The following is a 20484-nucleotide window of genomic DNA, read 5'->3' on the forward strand; positions in this document are numbered from 1 at the left end:
ACTCTCCACTAGCACCCACCACCACCACAAACAACAACACCCTTCTCATGTCCAGTTTACTAGCAATATCTCTGTATTCTATAATTGTCATTAACAGGGAATGGGGTTGAGTTCCAAATGGCATCCTATACCCTATTTAGTGCACTACTTTTGACCAGGGCCCATAGGACTGGTCAAAAGTAGTGCACTATATAGGGAATATGGTGCAATTTGGGGCCAAACTTGTGCCTTTGCTTTGAACAGGATATAACCCGTCCAAAACCTTGATAGTGTTCAGGAAGAGAGTGTCACTGTGTTCACTGACTGGTAGTCTGTTGGTGACTGATAAACACTTATAGGACTGGCACAAGGGAAAAAGGCCAACACAGAAACACACACACACACGCACGCACGCTCACACGCACATTCACACCAATACACATACACACACAATATAACACACCGGGCTACATGCTGATGTAAACTCATGCTGCAGCTTAGTCACTGTACTGTGTATGTTCTTAAACAGAGAGAAGAACTTCACTTGGGATAAAATCCATACGATGACCTCAATACTGGGGTTGGAGAATGACAAAAGGAACAAACATGTACACACGTACAGTATATGTGAAAGTGAGAAAGGGAAAAATACCAATAAAGAGAGAGAGACAGGAAGAGATGGACAGAATGAAAGTGAGGGAGAAAGACAGAGAGGTAACAAGGAAGTTAGAGAGATAAAGGGTTTGGGTTATAGTGGGAGCAGTGGAACCCCTGGGCTAAATGTCTTACATCCCATAAATGGGTTTAATTAAGCTAACGGTGTTATCAGCTCCTCTGAGCTCCATTACCAGATACACTCTTAATTACCACTGGGCTGACGGGGAGAGAGAGCGAGAGAGAGAAAGAGAGAGAGAGAGAGACATGGGAGTGAGAGAATAGGGGAAGGGTGTGGGAGAAAGAGAAAGAGAGGGGGAGAGAGACAGGGGACAATGGAGAGAGAAGGTAGCAACAGAAAGAGAAGTAGTGACAGGGTGAGTGAGAGAAACCAGAGAGAGAGAGAGTGAGAGAGATAGATAGATTTTACCTTTATTTAACTAGGCAAGTCAGTTAAGAACAAATTCTTATTTACAATGACGGCCTACACCGACCAAACCCGGACGACGCTGGGCCAATTGTGCGCCGCCCTATGGGACTCCCAATCACGGCCGGTTGTGATACAGCCTGGAATCGAACCAGGGGGTCTGTAGATACAGTGCCTTGCAAAAGTATTCATCCACCTTGGCGTTTTTCCTATTTTGTTGCATTACAACCTGTAATGTAAATTGATTTTTATTTGGATTTCATGTAATGGACATACACAAAATAGTCCAAATAACTTGTTTCAAAAAATTACTTGTTTCAAAAAATTATACAAAATAAATAGCGGTGTCAGACTGGGGTGATGTGTATGCGGCGGTGAAGTCAGGCGCAGGACACAGAGGATCAGGATGACTACTTTAATTCCAGTAAACACGCACCAAACAAAAGGTCTCCACAACACTGGAGGAGTAACACGCGCTGTGCGTAATAGGCGAACTAGAAATGCCGAACATCAGACAGGACAAAATGACAATAACACACAAAGGCCAAACGTAAAACAAGGGAACTTATATGTCACATAATCAACACAAACTAAGTAACAGGTGTACAAACTAGACAACACAAGACAAACACCGAAACATCGATCGGCAGTAGCTAGTACTCCGGGGACGACGAACGCCGAAGCCTGCCCGAGCAAGGAGGAGGAGCAGCCTCGGCGGAATCCGTGACAAGCGGAAAAGTGGTGTGTGCATATGTATTCACCCCCTTTGCTATGAAGCCCCTAAATAAGATCTGGTGCAACCAATTACCTTCAGAAGTCACATAATTAGTTAAATAAAGTCCACCTGTGTGCAATCTAAGTATCACATGATCTGTTACATGATCTCAGTATATATACACCTGTTCTGAAAGGCCCCAGAGTCTGCAACACCACTAAGCAAGGGGCACCATGAAGACCAAGGAGCTCTCCAAACAGCTCAGGGACAAAGTTGTGGAGAAGTACAGATCACGGTTGGGTTATAAAAAAATATCAGAAACTTTTAACATCCCACAGAGCACCATTAAATCCATTATTAAAACATGGAAAGAATATGGCACCACAACAAACCTGCCAAGAGAGGGCCGCCCACCAAAACTCACGGACCAGGCAAGGAGGGTATTAATCAGAAACGCAAACAAAGAGACCAAAGATAACCCTGAAGGAGCTGCAAAGCTCCACAGCTGAGATTGGAGTATCTGTCCATAGGACCACTTTAAGCCGTACACTCCACAGAGCTGGGCTTTACGGAAGAGTGGCCAGAAAAAATCCATTGCTTAATGAAAAAAATAAGCAAACACGTTTGGTGTTCGCCAAAAGGCATGTGAGAGACTCCCCAAACATATGGAAGAAGGTACTCTGGTCAGATGAGACTAAAATTGAGCTTTTTGGCCATCAAGGAAAATGTCTGGCGCAAACCCAACACCTCTCATCACCCCGAGAACACCATCCCCACAGTGAAGCATGGTGGTGGCAGCATCATGCTGTGGGGATGTTTTTCATCGGCAGGGACTGGGAAACTGGTCAGAATTGAAGGAATGATGGATGGCGTTAAATACAAGGAAATTCTTGAGGGAAACCTGTTTCAGTCTTCCAGAGATTTGAGACTGGGACAGAGGTTCACCTTCCAGCAGGACAATGACCCTAAGCATACTGCTAAAGTAACACTCAGAGCTTTAAGGGGAACCATTTAAATGTCTTGGAATGGCCTAGTTAAAGCCCAGACCTCAATCCAATTGAGAATCTGTGGTATGACTTAAAGATTGCTGTACACCAGCAGAACCCATCCAACTTGAAGGAGCTGGAGCAGTTTTGCCTTGAAGAATGGGCAAAAATACCAGTGGCTAGATGTGCCAAGCTTATAGAGACATACCCCAAGAGACTTGCAGCTGTAATTGCTGCAAAAGGTGGCTCTACAAACTATTGACTTTGGGGGGGTGAATAGTTATGCATGCTAAAGTTAAGTTTTTTTGTCTTATTTAATGTTTGTTTCACACACCAAAAATATTTTGCATCTTCAAAGTGGTAGGCATGTTGTGTAAATCAAATGATACAAACCCCCCAAAATCAATTTAAATTCCAGGATGTAAGGCAACAAAATAGGAAAAATGCCAAGAGGGGGTGAATACTTTAGATAGATAGATAGATAGATGAGAGAGAGTAACAGAGAGAGACAAATAATTTGATAAACTCCCATCTCTATTAGGTGAAATACCACAGTGTGCCACCACAGCAGCAAGATTTGTGACCTGTTGCCACAAGAAAAGGACAACCAGTGTAGCACAAACACCATTGTAAATACAACCTTTATTTATCTGTTTATTTATTTTCCCTTTCATACTTCAACTATCTGCACATTGTTACAACACTGTACATAGCCAATAATATAACATTTGAAATGTCTATATTCTTTTAAAACTTTTGTGAGTGTAATGTTTACTGTTCATTTTTTATTGTTTATTTCCCTTGTTTATTTCCCTTTTTTGTGTATCTATTTCACTTGCTTTGGCAATGTAAACATATGTTTCCCATGCCAATAAAGCCCTTTGAATTGAATTGAGAGAGAGACTAGAGAGAGCATGGTAGTCCTGATCTCCTCCCTCATGGATAAATAATCACTCTAAGCTCTGGCTCAGTTTAATGAGTGCTGCCAATGAGCTAATATCAGACAACTATGAACTCCATTATCCTAGACACAGACCCACAGACAACCTCAGGACAGGGTGAGATGAGTGGAGTGGAAAAAATAATAGAGAGGAGTAAAGGACAAGGCCGGGACAAAGAAAGTGAGGGACAATATGAGGAGAGGGAAGAGTGACCAAATCTAGACATAACATTGGCCAGAGGAGTGAGGGATGAGGGGAGAGGGGAAAAATGAGTTAGGCCCCTACATGGCTAGGAGAAGGGCTCAGAGTATCGAAAGTGAAAAGAGATTGGGAGAATTCAGAGGTGACCATTGTGGACTGACTGAGAGGAGGGCAGAGCAGAGGAGAGGAGAAAAGGAGAGGGGAGAGCAGAGCAGAGGAGAGGAGAGGAGAGAGAATGAGAAATGAGAGGTTAGGGGCAAAGAGTGAAATATGGGATGAGAAGGAGGTAATTATACTGAATCAATGTTTTCTGCACGCCTGTAAAACACATGGGCTTACAGATTAGCCTTAAAGCTGGGGGATAATATGGCTTTGCTATGTTGCTTTGGTGGACAATAACTAAAATTAAATGAAGTTACACCCATTTTTATGCCCTGATTTGAAACACTTTCCTCTCTGGAAAAAAAAGCTGTCATTGAAAAATGATGTCCCCCAGATAAAACGAGGGAAAATAAATGTTGCTTTTTGATTGATGGGTGCAGGGGTGACCAACCCCAATCTGGAGAGCTGATCTGGGTGTGCAAGCTTTAGTTCCAGCCCTGTTTTAACACACCTGATTGAGCTAATCAAGGTCTTTAGAATCACACCTGAGTGTGGTAATTTGATTATGATGTCTGGTCTTCATCAAATCAAATCAAATGTTATTGGTCACATACACGTGTTTAGCAGATGTTATTGCGGGTGTAGCAAAATGCTTGTGCTTCTAGCTTCGACTGTGTAGTAATATCTAACAAGTAATATCTAACAATTTCACAACATATACCCAATACACACAAATCTAAGTAAGGAATGAATTAAGAATATATACATATATGGACGAGCGATGGCAGAGCGGCATGGACTAAGATACAGTAGAATAGTATAGAATACAGTCTATACATATGAGATGAGTAATGCAAGATATGAAAACATTATTAAAGTGACTAAGATAGTGTAGAATAGTATAGAATACAGTATATACATATGAGATGAGTAATGCAAGATATGTAAACATTATTAAAGTGGCTAGTGTTCCATTTCTTAAAGTGGCCAGTGATTTATAGTCTATGTCTATAGGCAGCAGTCTCTAATGTGCTAGTGATGGCTGTTTAACAGTCTGATGGCCTTGAGATAGAAGCTGTTTTTCAGTCTCTCTGTCCCAGCTTTGATGCACCTGTACTGACCTCGCCTTTTGGATGATAGCGGGGTGAACAGGCAGTGGCTCAGGTGGTTGATGTCCTTGATGATCTTTTTGGCCTTCCTGTGACATCGGGTGCTGTAGGTGTCCTGGAGGGTGGGTAGTTTGCCCCCGGTAATGTGTTGGGCAGACCGCACCACCCTCTGGAGAGCCTTGCAGTTGCGGGCGGTGCAGTTGCCGTACCAGGCGGTGATACAGCCCGACAGGATGCTCTCAATTGTGCATCAGTAGTTATTTGATTGTGACATCAATGCTAGTGGTTATTGGATTGTAACGTTTGTGCCAGTGTTTATTTGATTGCGACATCTTTGGTTATTTGATTGTGACCCTTTAGTAGGCTATGTCATGATTGTGGGACGTCAGAGCCAAACAGCAGAGGGCGCAATAATCATCAATTTGCCTCATATCCACCACCGCTGGGCTACCGTGCCTAGAATTAGAAAATGGAATGGTACATGTATTACAATTTACCTAATCAGTGTAAAACATTGGAGAGGGTATACTTTCCCATAAATTAGCCTACACATTACGGGTGGATTAAAAAAAAAATCTAAAACAAAACTTGAAGTTTGTAGCATCCTAAATCTAAAAATGTAATTTACAATAAAAAGACAGTAGAAAACTGAAGAGGGTACATTGATGAATAGGCTAATTTATTTTTTGTAAAATACAGGCAAGACAACTCGAGTAATGTGCTCGCCTCGAGGCTCAGCACAGGTAGGTGTGCGCCCTATTAACTGTTTGTTGTCCAGTCAGTTCTAGAAATCAACAAAGTTACCGTTTTGGATAACACAATCTTTTAAAAAATTGAATTCCTAAAGATTATCTCATCCTTTTAGGGAGTTTCCAAACTTCCAGTCACACATAATTTCATTTCAAGGAACTGTGACGTTGACTAGGGATAGTCTATGACATCACAATCAGTCACCCAGTAGCGATCTCTCCGCAGTGTGGAAGTAGTTGGTAGAGCGCAGGCAGTCTAATCCACAAAACACCTTTTCAGCTACGGGAGAAATATACATCTGTGTGCTTGTCTTGTCCGCATCGCTTGGACCAATTGGATAGGATTTGTATTGATTTTAACAGGCTCCGACAGAAGCGCAGTCAGTGAAGGACGTTTGAATTATTGACTTCTGATTAGTTCTCGATTAAGTTATAGATCAAAGGTTTTTTGTTTTATCAACGACATAAGATTAATTTAAATCAGAATATTGGTGACACTGTGCTAAAGAAATAAAGGAGCACAGACAGCATGGCGAGAGAGGACGCTCGGAGCTGGCATGAATTCACAAAAATGATCGGACTGTTCAGCCTGGTCACTTTACTGACTTTTCAAGGTAATTACATATTTCAAAAACCACCATGGAAATTCACCAGTAGCCTACGCTAATTGTTATCCTCTACTCTTACCACGGTTCGTTTGGTTGTCACCTGCGGGAGAGGTTTCAGTTTCGGTCCAATCAACGTTCAAGTGTACACTAGGTCTTGAAATTAGTTTTTTTAACGCCAACATCTTCCTTTTCTTGCGGCCGTGAAGTAAATTATTTATAAACAAAAAGGCTACTTGTGTCCCTAAACTAATTTGACTATACTATTTTCTGAGTGACACTATCTCACTCGGTGACCCGAGTTTCGGTGTAAAGTAGGCTACGCCATGTTTTTGCTACTAAGGTGTGGTTCAATTGGCAATCGAAGTATATTTTTCTCTAGTGCCAGCAGGTGCATTGTCACTTGTTCTTTTCCAAATACATGTCACTTGTTCTTTTCCAAATACAACCCTAGCGCGGTTGCGTGTCCTTTCCTCAGGACCACGCTTCTCCTTCAATTCCTTACGTCCCCCTGCTCCTTTTCTTTCCTCTATCCGACACGTCATCCTCGATTAGTTCCAGTTCACAACACAGAAATGGGGTTCGAAATAGCTTTTAATGTAAACTGTGCAGCAACAGGGTGTAGCCTAGTTGCCACCAACAACAAAAAGTGATTGAGGCTGCAGTATCACACTTGATAGCGTCCTTGTGGCCTGTGAATTTTAAATAAACACCTGTGCCCAGAGCCAGGTTGCTAAGGCAGGTTGCTGTAAAAATACCTGTATACCACGGCTTTCAGCCAATCAGCATTCAGGGTTCGAACCACCCAGTTTATAATTAGAGTTAGACCAACTGAGAATTTTGAATATTGTTCTAATTGTAGACATACAGTTGCATAGTATTGTTTAAATATTCCCCATATAATGTTAAAGGAAAAATCCACTCAAACTATATTTTGGTATTTTTTCTAAATGTTTTGCATGTCAGCAGTCAAGTTTAAGATATTGGACTTTCAAGAAGCAAAGTGTCTCCGGCCACATCACCATGATGATGCATTTTGCATCATATTATGTATTTTGCGTCTGCATGATGATGTGGCCGGTGACACTGCTTCTTGAAAGTCCAATATCTTGAAAACTTTACTTCTGACATGCAAAACATTTTGGGACTGCATCAACAGTGGATTTTGAGCTAACGTGGCTGCCATAGAATTATGGAGGACTAAAAGTGCCACAATTAAATAAATAAATACACCATTAAATAATTACTTAAATGTGTCATTAATTAATTAAAATTAGAATTAAATACATAAATGTGTAATTAAATGTATCATTAATTAATTCAAATACCGATTCATTTTATGTAAAATACATATATAATTATTTCACTATTTACATTTACATTTCATGATCCTGCATTGCAGTGATTCATGAATTACTTAAAACTGTCAAACTGACCCATCAAAGTCAGTGGGCGGGGCTAACGCGAATCTAGTCTGATCCATTGCTTTGGTCTGAAGTAGAGTAGGCCAACCTGGATAGAGACAATGGAGGATCTCCGTGAACTTTCCAGGGAGTTGGTTAGAGACATTTTAAACTTAGCAGAGGATGTAGAAGCAGGACCTGCTGACCCAGAGCATGTAGCTAGTAAAGCAGAGGAACTTATTGAAGGTGAATAGCGCCACCCAGTGTATTGGAATGTGTTCAGTAGCTCTGCATCAATCCATTATCCGGAATTGATTTGTCTTGGCTTGATGCAGAGGGTAACCAATCAGGCGTTAGGTTCCGCCTACCAACTTTTGATGGGTCAGTTTGACAGTTTTAAGTAATTCATGAATCACTGCAATGCAGGATCATGAAATGTAAATGTAAATAGTGAAATAATTATATATGTATTTTACATAAAATGAATCGGTATTTGAATTAATTAATGATACATTTAATTACACATTTATGTATTTAATTCTAATTTTAATTAATTAATGACACATTTAAGTAATTATTTAATGGTGTATTTATTTATTTAATTGTGGCACTTTTAGTCCTCCATATAGAATGTTGTAGTGTCATGTAAATGCATCATAATGCTCATTATAGACATTCAGTTTTATAGTATTTAAAAAATATATTCCCCATGTAATGTCAATGCTGTTCATGTTCCCAGGTGCTAAAAAAAATAACTCCAGCACCTGTAAAAAAATAAAATAAAATAAAAATAAGAAATAACAAAAAAATAAATAAAATAAAAAAAAGTACCTGGTTGCATAGTAGGAAGTGAGGGTGCTGCAGCACCCCCTGAAAAATCTGAAAATAATGAATAAAAAATCTATTTTTGGAAAAAAATGATGCGGAAACCGCATTGGCCCAACTCTCTAAATACATGTCTCTGCCTGTGCCTACAGTCCTATTATCAACTAATTAAATTGCGTCAAAAGGCGGGACAGTAGCCTAACCGATTTGTTTTGTTTCAACAAATTTCCCGCTTAGGCTATATTTAACTTCTCAACTGTGCCCACTTTTGGAGTCACACTTCAAATCAAATGTTATTTGCCACATTCGCCGAGTACAACAGGTGACCTTACAGTGAAATGCTTACTTACAAGCCCTTAACCAACAATGCAGTTTTAAGAAAAAAGTGTTAAGTAAAAAATAGAGAAGTACAATTTTTTACTAAAATTAAAGAGAAGCAATAAAATAAAATAACAGTAGGGAGGCTATATACAGGGGGTACCGGTTAGTCAAGGTAATTGAGGTAATATGTACATGTGGGTAAAGTTAAAGTGACTGCATAGATAATAAACAGAGTAGCAGCAGTATAAAAGAGGGGGTGGGGTGGGGTGGGGGGAACAATGCAAATAGTCCGGGTAGCCATAATTAGCTGTTCAGCAGTCTTATGGCTAGGGGGTAGAAGCTGTTAAGAAGCCTTTTGGACCTAGACTTGGCGCTCCGGTACCACTTGCCGTGCGGTAGCAGAGAGAACAGTCTATGACTAGGGTGGCTGAAGTCTTTGTCAATTTTTAGGGCCTTCCTCTGACACCGCCTGGTATAGAGGTCCTGGATGGCAGGAAGCTTGGCCCCAGTGATGTACTGGGCCGTACGCACTACCCTCTGTAGTGCCTTGCGGTCGGAGGCCGAGCAGTTGCCATACCAGGCGGTGATGCAACCAGTCAGGATGCTCTCGATGGTGCAGCTGTAGACCTTTTTGAGGATCTGAGGACCCATGCCTAATCTTTTCAGTCTCCTGAGGGTGAATAGGCTTTGTCGTGCCCTCTTCATGACTGTCTTGGTGTGTTTGGACCATGGTAATTTGTTGGTGATGTGGACACCAAGGAACCTGTTCCACTATAGCCCCGTCGATGAGAATGGGGGCGTGCTCAGTCCTATTTTTTTTTTTCCTGTAGTCCACAATCATCTCCTTTGTCTTGACATAAAGATAAAAAGATATTGGTAATGTATTTGCTGTATTCAGAAGGTTAATTTATTCTGGTGTTGTAGGCTTCGAGCTCAGGTGTGCAGATTAATTCCCTACACTTGCAGAGTGATCAGGGAAGTTGGCCCAATCAAATTTTAATCTCTATATTCATTTATTTGTGGTGGCAATTTACCCAGACCTCTTTATTTTTTCCTTTCCCATAGTCAACACTGTCTATGCGAACTTTAGTGCCACAGAAAGAGATGGTAGTAGCCTAGCTGAGGCCTACTGTGCTGCCTGCTGTAATTGATTGAAGAGTTGTTGTTCATAACACAATAATAATATAAACCGGCCCAGAAATGCATTTCCTTTTCTGATTTATTTATGGTGTGGACCTTTTCAGCCCAAATCCATTTTACAGAACATCTAGTGCACTTAGGGGAAAGGAACACGGTGGCAAACAAAATAAAAGGTTTCTGCAAATTTATCAGGGAAAACACTGGTTTAACCAGTTCAAGTGGAAACATCTCCCTCTTCACTTTACTGATTTTACAAAAAGAGCCTCTTACACGACAATGTTCTGGCCTTGTTTGTGTGTTTTCTTTGTGGGAGAATGGTTGATTAAAAATTATTTTCTGTTCTCTGCTAAGCCAAGAAAATCTTGTTTATAAGGATATGGCCGGACAGAGTTTCAATAGCTTAGTAGAGGAAGGCAGGCTTAGTTCATTTCTCATCAATTTCACTTTAATATAGTCTCATAACCCAGCTTACAGTGTAATAACAGTGAGTTTATTTTGTTGTTAAGGTAGGCTTCTATAGTATGAAAACAATCAATAAAAGACGTGTAGTAGAAAATGAAGTTATCTTGAGAGAAAGTATGGCGTCCACTTTGAGCCCTAAAACGACACTGTAATACCCCCTAACGAGGTGCAGGCCAGGCCCTATGTGGGTCAGGAGGGCTTGAACCCTGTTGCCATGGTGATGTTTTATATTGAAACAGGGCTATGGGGTCAGCTGTGATTGGTTACGTCTTGTTTACGGCTGAGTAAACCGCGTTGGTGTGCGTGTGAGAGCAACTGGTGGGATGGCAGGGGAGAGAGCAGGCTACAGTCACGCTGTTGGAAGAAGAGAGAAATTGAGAAATATCACATTAGGCCAAATTGACTTTGTGCAGTGACCAGCAATGAAGACACTTGAGATCCTCTTGATGGGTCTCTTCAGCGATTTGGGAACAGGTGGCTTCTTTAAAATGATGCAGAGACAGTGTAGGCTGAGGATTGTGTTCAGAGTCAGTCCATGGATGGTTGGTAGGTCAGTTGGTTTATAGGACTGAATAAATAACAGATTCAGACCCTCCTCCCCCTGTCCTCCCCACCACCACCACTTGAGCTCCCTCCCTCCCTCCCCCGCCTGCCAACCCCAGTACATACAGGGGGCCTTGTTCTCTAGTCTTTTATTTTCTACCATCTTTCATGTTCCTGTCCAGCGCTTTTGTTTGAGCGACGTTAGTTATTGGTTTATTCAAACGCACTCCCTCCTCTCCCCCTCCCTCTGTCCTCAAGGCCACGCTGTTCATGGGTGTCTGAGAGGGGGAGTGAGAAGGGAGTGAGAGAGAAAGATGTGATATTCCACGGATAAAATAATGTGGAATGTGTTTTTTTTGGGAGATGGGAGAATATAATTGAAACATTCTTGTTTCTTCCCAGACAAAAACAGAAAAAACAACACTGCAGAAATAGACTAGGCTTATTTCAAATTGGAAAAGCAACCTTTTTTGAATGTGTGAACTTTTCAATGAATGTCTGTAGGCTCGAGGTGTTATTATTATGTTAATGAGGTGTCCTTGACCCTCTTCTCTAGAGCTGCAAATGCCATGGGGATTGGGAAAAGGTCAGGTGTGTGTTCGTTAGCCTTGCTTTGGCTGCTTTTAGTATGGATTCATCACTGGCCCTGTCACACGCGCGGGCACACACACACACACACACACACACACACACACACACACACACACTGCAGGGCCTGTTTAGAGCGTAGATCAATAGTTGCCCTCATCACCAGTAAACCTCAGTTGATTCAGACATACATTTGTATTTTTAATTTACAGCCTAATGGAGACGTGAAAGTAATACTAAGTGTGTGTGCGTGAATGGTGCCCAACACCCGTGCTGCCTCCATGGAATTATAATTCAATCCTCATTTTATGGCAGTTTATAACAGTTCGTCAATTAACTACGTTCCACATAGAATGAAATGACCTACAGTAAGTCAAGCCATAGAGCTTATTGATGTGTATATAATCAGTGTTCTGTGGGGAGGCAGTGTTATTTTCTCTCTGTGTACATATTTCCTTTAAATCAAAGGCCAGACTAGGTTATTGTTGATTTAACAAACATAATTAGACAAGATGGATAGTTGTAGAAAGAGAGAGTGAGTGAAGGATAGAGGGAGATGTATAGAGAGCGAGGGAGAGGTTGGTCGATCAGCAGCAGTTCTTGTATGTCTGAATTGTTAAGTGTTGTTATTGGACTGGGAGGCAGGAGCGATAATAGTCGACACACCACTAGCTAGCGATAAATGAGGGAGTGTAACCCGAGGCTATGCTGTGTAGGGCTGACCCATTTAGTCGACTGGTCAATTGTTTGTTAAATAGGCTGTTGGTCGACCAATGTTTTTTTTAGACGAGCAGTGGCAAATATATTACAAAAATGTATGGCGCACGAGACACCTATCTGATTCACACCTGTCTCAGTCGACTAATCCATTGTGGAGGCCGCGGGGATGGCACACCATTATCACCAGTAGTACATTTACCCTTAATTCCCATAATTTCTCATCTACAATGTTTGTTTGGTTATGGTAATTTCTGTTAATGCATTCAATTTATTATTATTATTATTATTACAGTCTTACCATTGTCATTTTAGGAGTGGACACATTGTTTGTAGAGTGCACAACCTAGGCTACACTTGTGAGAAAAAAGACTTTTTTTTCCTTCTTTTTTTTTCTTTCATTCCATTTACTACTTGTCAATGTATTCATTGTCTTTTGTTTGGAGTGGTCCTGTCAATCTTGAGTAAGGACATGCACCTGATTGTGCATAGAATAGGCCTAGGCTACCTGGCCTGCGCGCAAATGTAGGCTTATAAATGTGCCCATTTGGGGATTTTTTCTTCGCCTCACACGACAAGTAAACAGTCTGTTTTTACATCCATTGAGAATGACAATAGTTTCTCAACGTAGCCTATTTGAAAAATCTTTCCAGCTCTCTCCCTTTCGATAACCACTCAGCATGAAAGGGGACATTTTTTTCATGCTCTGCTCCGGTGGAAACGTCATAAAATAGGCCTACCTGATTACTTCTTACCCCTTGCGCAAATAGTCTACAGCTGTGTCTGTCTGGAGCAAGGGCTGGACCAAGTTAATAGTTGATACAATGTTTCAAGTTCCTTGCAGACAGGCCAAGCGTAGCCGATGTGATTTGTAGGGTATTTATTTTTCTGCATATTTTCTACCTGCAGGCTGCAATGTTTTTATTTGTTGGTTTATTTAGGCCATTTTTACATATTGGCAATAGAAGTTACTTTTAGATTTGTATCATTTTCATTTAGATATAATTTTGATTAACCACATGATATTGATTTTGAGATATGAAGACTTTATTATAAATGAAATGAAACTGTTCCATGAAATCAATGTTCCATCAAATGAAAATCATAACTGACACACAGATCAGTAGAAATGGTACGATAACTTGGCACTCCAAATGGAAAAGGTTGCCGACCGCTGGTTTAGCCTATTACCGGCAACTTTAGGAGCCTAATGGCAGAATCTGCGAAGACCAGCAGCAGCGGGAGGATGGTCGGGATCAAGTTATTTTCTTCTGGTTAGGCTATCTTGATCTCTGGCTCCCTCTTTAGTAATTTGTGTCTTAATTTTTAATCGCAGTGCTTAAAGCATCAGCTCCGTAGCCTACATATACAGTGCATTCGGAAAGTATTCAGACCCCTTGACCTTTTCCACAGTTTAACAGTTTAATTGTTACGTTACAGCCATATTCTAAAATTGATTAAATAGTTTTCATAAATCTACACACAATACCCCATAATTACAAAGCAAAAACAGGTTTTTATACATTTTTGCAAATTTATAAAAAATAAACTGAAATATCACATTTACGTAAGTATTCAGACCCTTTACTCAGTACTTTGTTGAAGCACCTTTTGGCAGTGATTACAGTCTCGGGTCTTCTTGGGTATGATGCTACAAGCTTGGCCCACCTGTATTTGGGGAGCTTCCCCCATTGATCTCTGCAGATCCTCTCAAGCTCTGTCAGGTTGGATGGGGAGCGTCGCTGCACAGCTATTTTCAGGTCTCTCCAGAGATGTTAGATCAGGTTCAATTTCGGGCTCTGGCTGGGCCACTCAATGACATTCAGAGACTTGTCCCGAAGCCACTCCTGTGTTGTCTTGGCTGTGTGCTTAGGGTCGTTGTCCTGTTGGAAGGTGAACCTTCGCCCCAGTCTGAGGTCCTGAGTGCTCTGGAGCAGGTTTTCATCAAGGATCTCTTTGTACTTTGCTCTATTAATCTTTCCCTCAATCCTGACTAGTCTCCCAGTCCCTGAAAAACATCCCCACAGCATGATGCTGCCACCATTATGCTTCACCGTAGGGATGGTGCCAGGTTTCCTCCAGACATGACGCTTGGCATTCCGGCCAAAGAGTTCAATCTTGGTTTCATCAGACCAGACAATTTTGTTTCTCATGGTCTGCGAGTCCTTTAGGTGCCTTTTGGAAAACTCCCAAGCGGGCTGTCATGTGCCTTTTACTGAGGAGTGGCTTCCATCTGGCCACTACCAGAAAGGCCTGATTGGTGGAGTGCTGCAGAGATGGTTGTCCTTCTGGAAGGTTCTCCCACCCCCACCTCCCTGACCAAGGCCCTTCTCCCCCGATTGCTCAGTTTGGCCAGGCGGCCAGCTCTAGGAAGAGTCTTGGTGGTTCCAAACTTCTTCCGTTTTAAGAATGAGTCTCATAGCAAAGGGTCTGAATACTTATGTAAATAAAGTATTTCTGTTTTTTTTTATTTTTAATAAATGTGCATTCATTCTAAACCTGTTTTCACTTTGTCATAATAGGATGTTGTGTGTAGTTTGATAAAAATAAAATCATTTTAGAATAAGGCTGTAACGTGACAAAGTGGAAAAAGTCAAGGGGTCTGAATACTTTCCAAATGCACTGTAGTTGATTTGATTCAAACAGTGTGTCTATATATGAAGAAAACTGACTACTCTCGGTCGAACAAGATTTCTTTTTTGTCGGGGACAACCCTAAAGCTGTGAGTCAGATGGCATTCCAACAACCTGTTGTCAGACGTGTGTGTGTGTGTGTGTGTGTGTTTGAGAGAAAGGCAGTTTGCCTGGTGGTTTCTTCAGGATGTGGTGGTGTCCTCCTCCCCCTGTCTACCACAGTCATCCGAGAACATCCTCCTTTATCTATACATATTCATTAAACTGACACGTCCTTTCAACAGATCATCTTTCAGAGGTTGTTAAATAAGTAACGATAGATGGATCATGGGCAGCTTTCCTGGAATGACTCGGTTTTAAATATACTTAAGTTTTAAAAGTAAATGTAATTGCTAAAATATACTTAAGTATCAAAAGTAAAAGTATAAATAATTTAAAATTCCTTATATTAAGCAAACCAGATGGCACCATTTTCTTGTTTTTAAAATGTACGGATAGCCAGGGGCACGCTCCAACCCTGAGACATTATTTACAAATGAAGCATGTGTGTTTAATGAGTCCGCCAGATCAGAGGCAGTAGGGATGACCAGGGATGTTCTCTTGATAAGTGTGTGAATTAGACCATTTTCCTGTCCTGCTAAGCATTCAAAATGTAATGAGTACTTTTGGGTGTCAGGGAAAAAAATGTATGGAGTAAAAAGTACATAATTTTCTTTAGGAATGTAGTGAAGTAAAAATGGTCAAATATTAATAGTGAAGTACAGATACCCCAAAAACGACTTAAGTAGTACTTTCAAGTATTTTTACTTAAGTACTTTACACCACTGGACCCAAACCACCAACCAAGGCGCTAGGACTAGGCTGCTGACTAAGCTGGGTTAAGGGGGCTGAGAGGCGGTGGGGGGTAGGAGGGCCGAGAGGGGTGGGTAAGGGGGGAAGGGGTGGGTACAGTTGGAATGAAGGGGGGAGTGGAGATGGGGATGACATCATACTTTTAAATTCCTCACAGTGGCAACTTGGCACAGGGAAAAGGGGATTTGGAGGAGAGAGGGAGGGAGGGAGGGAGGATCTGCTCATTTGTAATTTAGCATCATCCCTCTCTCTATGACACTTACTTTAACAGTGACAGATGTAGCTATCACTGATGGAGTTGGGCCAATTATCTCTAACCTTTCTCTCTTTTTAACATCTTCTGTCTTTCTCCTCACACTTTTCTCTCTCTCTCGTCTCTCTCCCTCTCCATCTGTAAAATCCTCTGTGGTGCACTCAGCAGATCTGTATGGCACAAGCACGGAGGCCCTTGACATTGTCCTAGCTACACACATGGGGACACACACACGTCTCCGTTCTCATTAGCAGTCACCTTAATGTGTCCAGATGGGGAGAGTGAGGTGGAAGTGCAGTGGTTTGTGTTATTGATCCTGTATCGATCAGGGAATGATGCAGTGTCCTTATGTGTTATTGAAAACATTTAGGTATGGCACTGACAGCTCTGTCAAACCTCTCTCTCGCTCTCTGTCTCTCTCTCTCTCTCTCTCTGTCTCTGTCTCTGTCTCTGTCTCTTTCTCTCTCTCTCTCTCTCTCTCTGTCTCTGTCTCTCTCTGTCTCTCAGTTTGACAGTTACCACCTATTTTGCTCTCCCATTCCCTCGCTCTTTTTTTCCACACCTATCTCTCTTTTCTTAGTGTGTTGTATGTTATCTGTGACGTCACAACCTGTCTCTTCCACTTCTACACCCCCTGTTGCCTTTTCTCTGCATCTCAGTACAGCTCACTTTGAGAAGGTCATGTCAAATTCACACTTATCAGCCTCTGTCTGGACAGACAGACAGACTGAGAGGAGGGAAGGGCTGGGGGAGGACATTGAATTCGTTGTGACAGGACCTTGTTGCCTCTGAACTTGTTTAGGGTGACACTCCCAAGACCCAACCACATCATCACATGCTACTATGGGCTGAAGATGGTGAAGAATTTAATGTCCCAGTTATCTCTCCTTCTTCCCAAAGTGTGCACTTGTTCACTTCCCTTCACTGATTCGAAATGGAAATATGACTGGTATAAGAAATATGGTGGACACTCCCACTAGCCCATGCTTCCACCAATCCAACGCTTTTAGATTTGTGGAAAGTAGTTATTTAGAGCAGGAGAGAGGAGATACCGTATTATTGGGATACAGCCAGGGAAGACTTTTAGGCAGTAAAGTGGGAGTTTATTTAGTGTGGGCCATTTGATCAGAGATAAGAGTGGAGCTGGAACAGAACATTCAGTTCATGTTTAAATTGTTGAAGATAAACTGAGATATTACACAGTATGTTCAGTCGTCTTCTATATCCCCACGTTCGTTTGAATCTCAGAAACATAAAGTGAAGATGGCCGTCGGCAGACTGCATTTCTGATTAGTCACAACACACTCATGCCCATAGCTATCAAGCTTACCAGCTCTGTTTGGCTTGTTCTGTGTGCATCTCAAATGGCTACATATATAGTGCACTCATTTTTACCAGAGACCTATGGGTCCTAGTCAAAAGTGCAGTATATAGGGACTAAGGTGCCATTTGACATGTAACCTCTGTAAAATTCATAGTGTAGTTATGCAACTGCCACCCAAAGCAAACCTCATGATGACCTTGAATTTCTACAAAAGACTAGCCTATCTGAATTATCACCATTTGAGATTCATTGCAGCCACCAGGACTGGTAGAAAGCAGAATAGGAGGAGACTAGAGTGACAGGTTGGCCTTTTCCTCTCACTGGGTTTTGTCAACAGGGCGTGCCAAAGTGTTTGTTTACTATGGCTAGTCTTGGCACTTCATCTAAATTGAATTGTGTTGAATGACCCCCCCCCCCCCCCCCCCAGACACAAACACACACACACACTATAGCAGGGCCTCTGATCCATCCTCCTTACACAGCCACAGTGGGGTCTCAGACTCAGTCCTATCCCTCTATCCTTCTGCTCTCTGCCAGCCCTCTAACTAATGAATCCAATCTACCTCCTGTAGCTCTATCCTGCTCTCTCTTTACCCCCCCCCCCCCCCCGCTCTCTCTTTCTCTCTGCTTTTCTTTCGCCATGTCTCACGCTCTCCCTCCATCCCTCCTTCCTATCTTCCTTCCACCTTCTCCATGTCTCGCTCTCTTCCCTTCACACACTCACTCTCTCTCTCTCTCTCTCTCTCTCTCTCCCTCTGCTCCTTTCTCTCTCTGTCTCCTCATCGCTCTCTCTCTCTAGATTTCTTCTGAGTCGCTTCTTAACTTCCTCCTCTCTGTAATTTGGTCCTCATAATTGATCCGTCTGTTCAGTAAGCTCCTGTCTTACAGTCTGTGTCCCCCTCTCCTTCCGTCCCTCCTTCCCCTCATCCCTTCTTCCTTTGCTCTCTCTCTCCTTCTCTTTCCTGAGTCATCACTGTCTTGTTTCTCCTGCTGTAATTTGAATGTCTTTGGTTCCCTTCTTTCTCCTCTCTCTCTCTCTCCCTCTCTTTCCCCTTCATCTCCCTCTCTCCCCCTCATCTCCCTCTCTCCCCCTCATCTCCCTCTCTCCCCCCTCATCTCCCTCTCTCCCCCCTCTGTCCAATTCTCTCGTTCTCTTTCACCTACATCAACCTTGAAGTTTGTCTTTACAATTTTATTTAAATTTTTTAGTAATTTAGCAGACGCTCTTATCCAGAGCGACTTACAGTTAGTGATTTTTTTCATTCTGGCCCCCCGTGGGAATCGAACCAACAACCCTGGCGTTGCAAACGCCATGCTCTACCAACTGAGCTACATACCTGCCGGCCATTCCTTCCCCTACCCTGGACGACGCTGGGCCAATTGTGCGCCGCCCCATGGGTCTCCCGGTCGCGGCCAGCTACGACAGAGCCTGGATTCGAACCAGGATCTCTAGTGGCACAGCCTTAGACCACTGCGCCACTCGGGAGGTCTGCCAATACAAACTACTTTCTTTTCTGCTTCTTTTCCCTCACTATTTTGTAATGGTGCCTTTCCCATCATCTTGTCTCTATACTGCAGTCTCTCTCTGCCTCCTAACAATGTTCCTTTTTCTCCTTCCCTCCCCCGCCCCTGTCCCAGAAGGCAGTTTTTGAAGGTTAAGTTGCTGCGACAGTGCAACAACGTTTCCCAACAATCATCTCAACCCCCTTCCCTCCTCCTCCCTGCCTCCCTCCCTCACCCTGGCTGCAGAATGGCACTCGTCTATCCCTCCAACACACACAAACACTCTTTTTTTTTCACAGAACCTCAGGCTCAATGGTGGGCTGAATCACAGATTGCCTAGGGAAGGAGAGAGGGAGAGAGAAAGAGGATGGAGGGAGGTGGTGTAAGGGAAAGAGAGGAAAGGGAAACAGATGCATGGTTTTATCAGGGCTAACCTGTCCCACAGAGATGCTGTGGCCACACTCGACCCTCTGAGAACTCCTATCACACTCATTCACACTCAGGACACAGCTGTTACAAGGGCTGTAGAGCACAATACACAGAGGTGAAGTCTAGCCAGGTCACCTCCCCTAAATGTACCATGCTTGGGTTCTACAGCAGGTTTGAGGAAGAACAGCGCCTTGCCTTGACTTGACTTGATATGAGTTACTTCCATTCAAATCAAGTTACTGTTGGACTGTGGGCCAGCCAGGCATTGGTGGGTAAATTATACACTGTTGTTAGTAAAACAGGCTTGCCATTGTGTTCCTAGTGAAGTCCCCAGTTCCTCCCTCCCCTAACTTTCCCAGTTTCCCCTTCTCCCTCCCTCCCCCAGGGCCACTAGAGCGTCACAGAGCAGCCTGTACCTGGGAGCCTCCAACCTCCCCCTCCTCTACCTGGTCAGCTCACCCCCCTCTACCTGGTCAGGTCACCCCCCACCTCCCCTCCTCCTCCTTCCTGTCCAGCTCACCTGTCTGTCTGTGTGAATGGACAGAGCTGCCTTTGACTATCCAGCTCCCCCTAGGAAATGGCAGTTGGAGTAACAGGTGTAGACGGGCTAGTTGGTGGTAGCACTACTTTGGTTTGTGTGTTTTAGTTCCTGTGTCTGTGTTGGTGTATCTCCTTCATGCTAGTTGACTGGCTTTCTTAGCTACTTACAGGCTGTTGTTCAGTACACACGTGTGTGTGTGTGTGTGTGTGTGTGTGTGTGTGTGTGTGTGTGTGTGTGTGTGTGTGTGTGTGTGTGTGCGTGTGCGCGCGCAGAGCCAGGCATGTCACTGGGAACCCTCCTGGGTGTCCTGGCCTTGTAGGCAGCTAAGGGCAATTTCCTGATTTCTGCTTAACTTTTAAAGTCTTTAAACGAAACAATCCTCCCTCTCCTTTCTCACTCCTCCTCCTCTCCTCCCTGCGTTCCCTCGCTCGCAGCTGATTCGTCCATCAGTGATTCATGAATTCAGCTCTGTCGTGCAACAG

The 20484-nt window shown here is 42.8% G+C and overlaps 1 protein-coding gene across 2 annotated transcripts in view; it reads left to right on the plus strand.

Moving 5' to 3' along the window:
• The first annotated feature begins 6065 nt into the window (after positions 1–6065).
• Positions 6066–20484, plus strand: part of LOC311111090 (poliovirus receptor homolog) — an 80920-nt gene continuing 66501 nt past the window's right edge. The window contains exon 1 of one of the 2 annotated variants that reach the window (XM_084153769.1): positions 6066–6477. In XM_084153769.1, the coding sequence (XP_084009895.1) occupies positions 6393–6477 (85 nt within the window). In that variant the 5' untranslated portion in view covers positions 6066–6392. The remainder of the gene's footprint in view (positions 6478–20484) is intronic. The other variant, XM_084153766.1, reaches the window with a different exon arrangement.

Source organism: Coregonus lavaretus (assembly GCF_964263955.1).
Source record: "Coregonus lavaretus genome assembly, chromosome: 3".
Lineage (NCBI taxonomy): Eukaryota > Metazoa > Chordata > Actinopteri > Salmoniformes > Salmonidae > Coregonus > Coregonus lavaretus.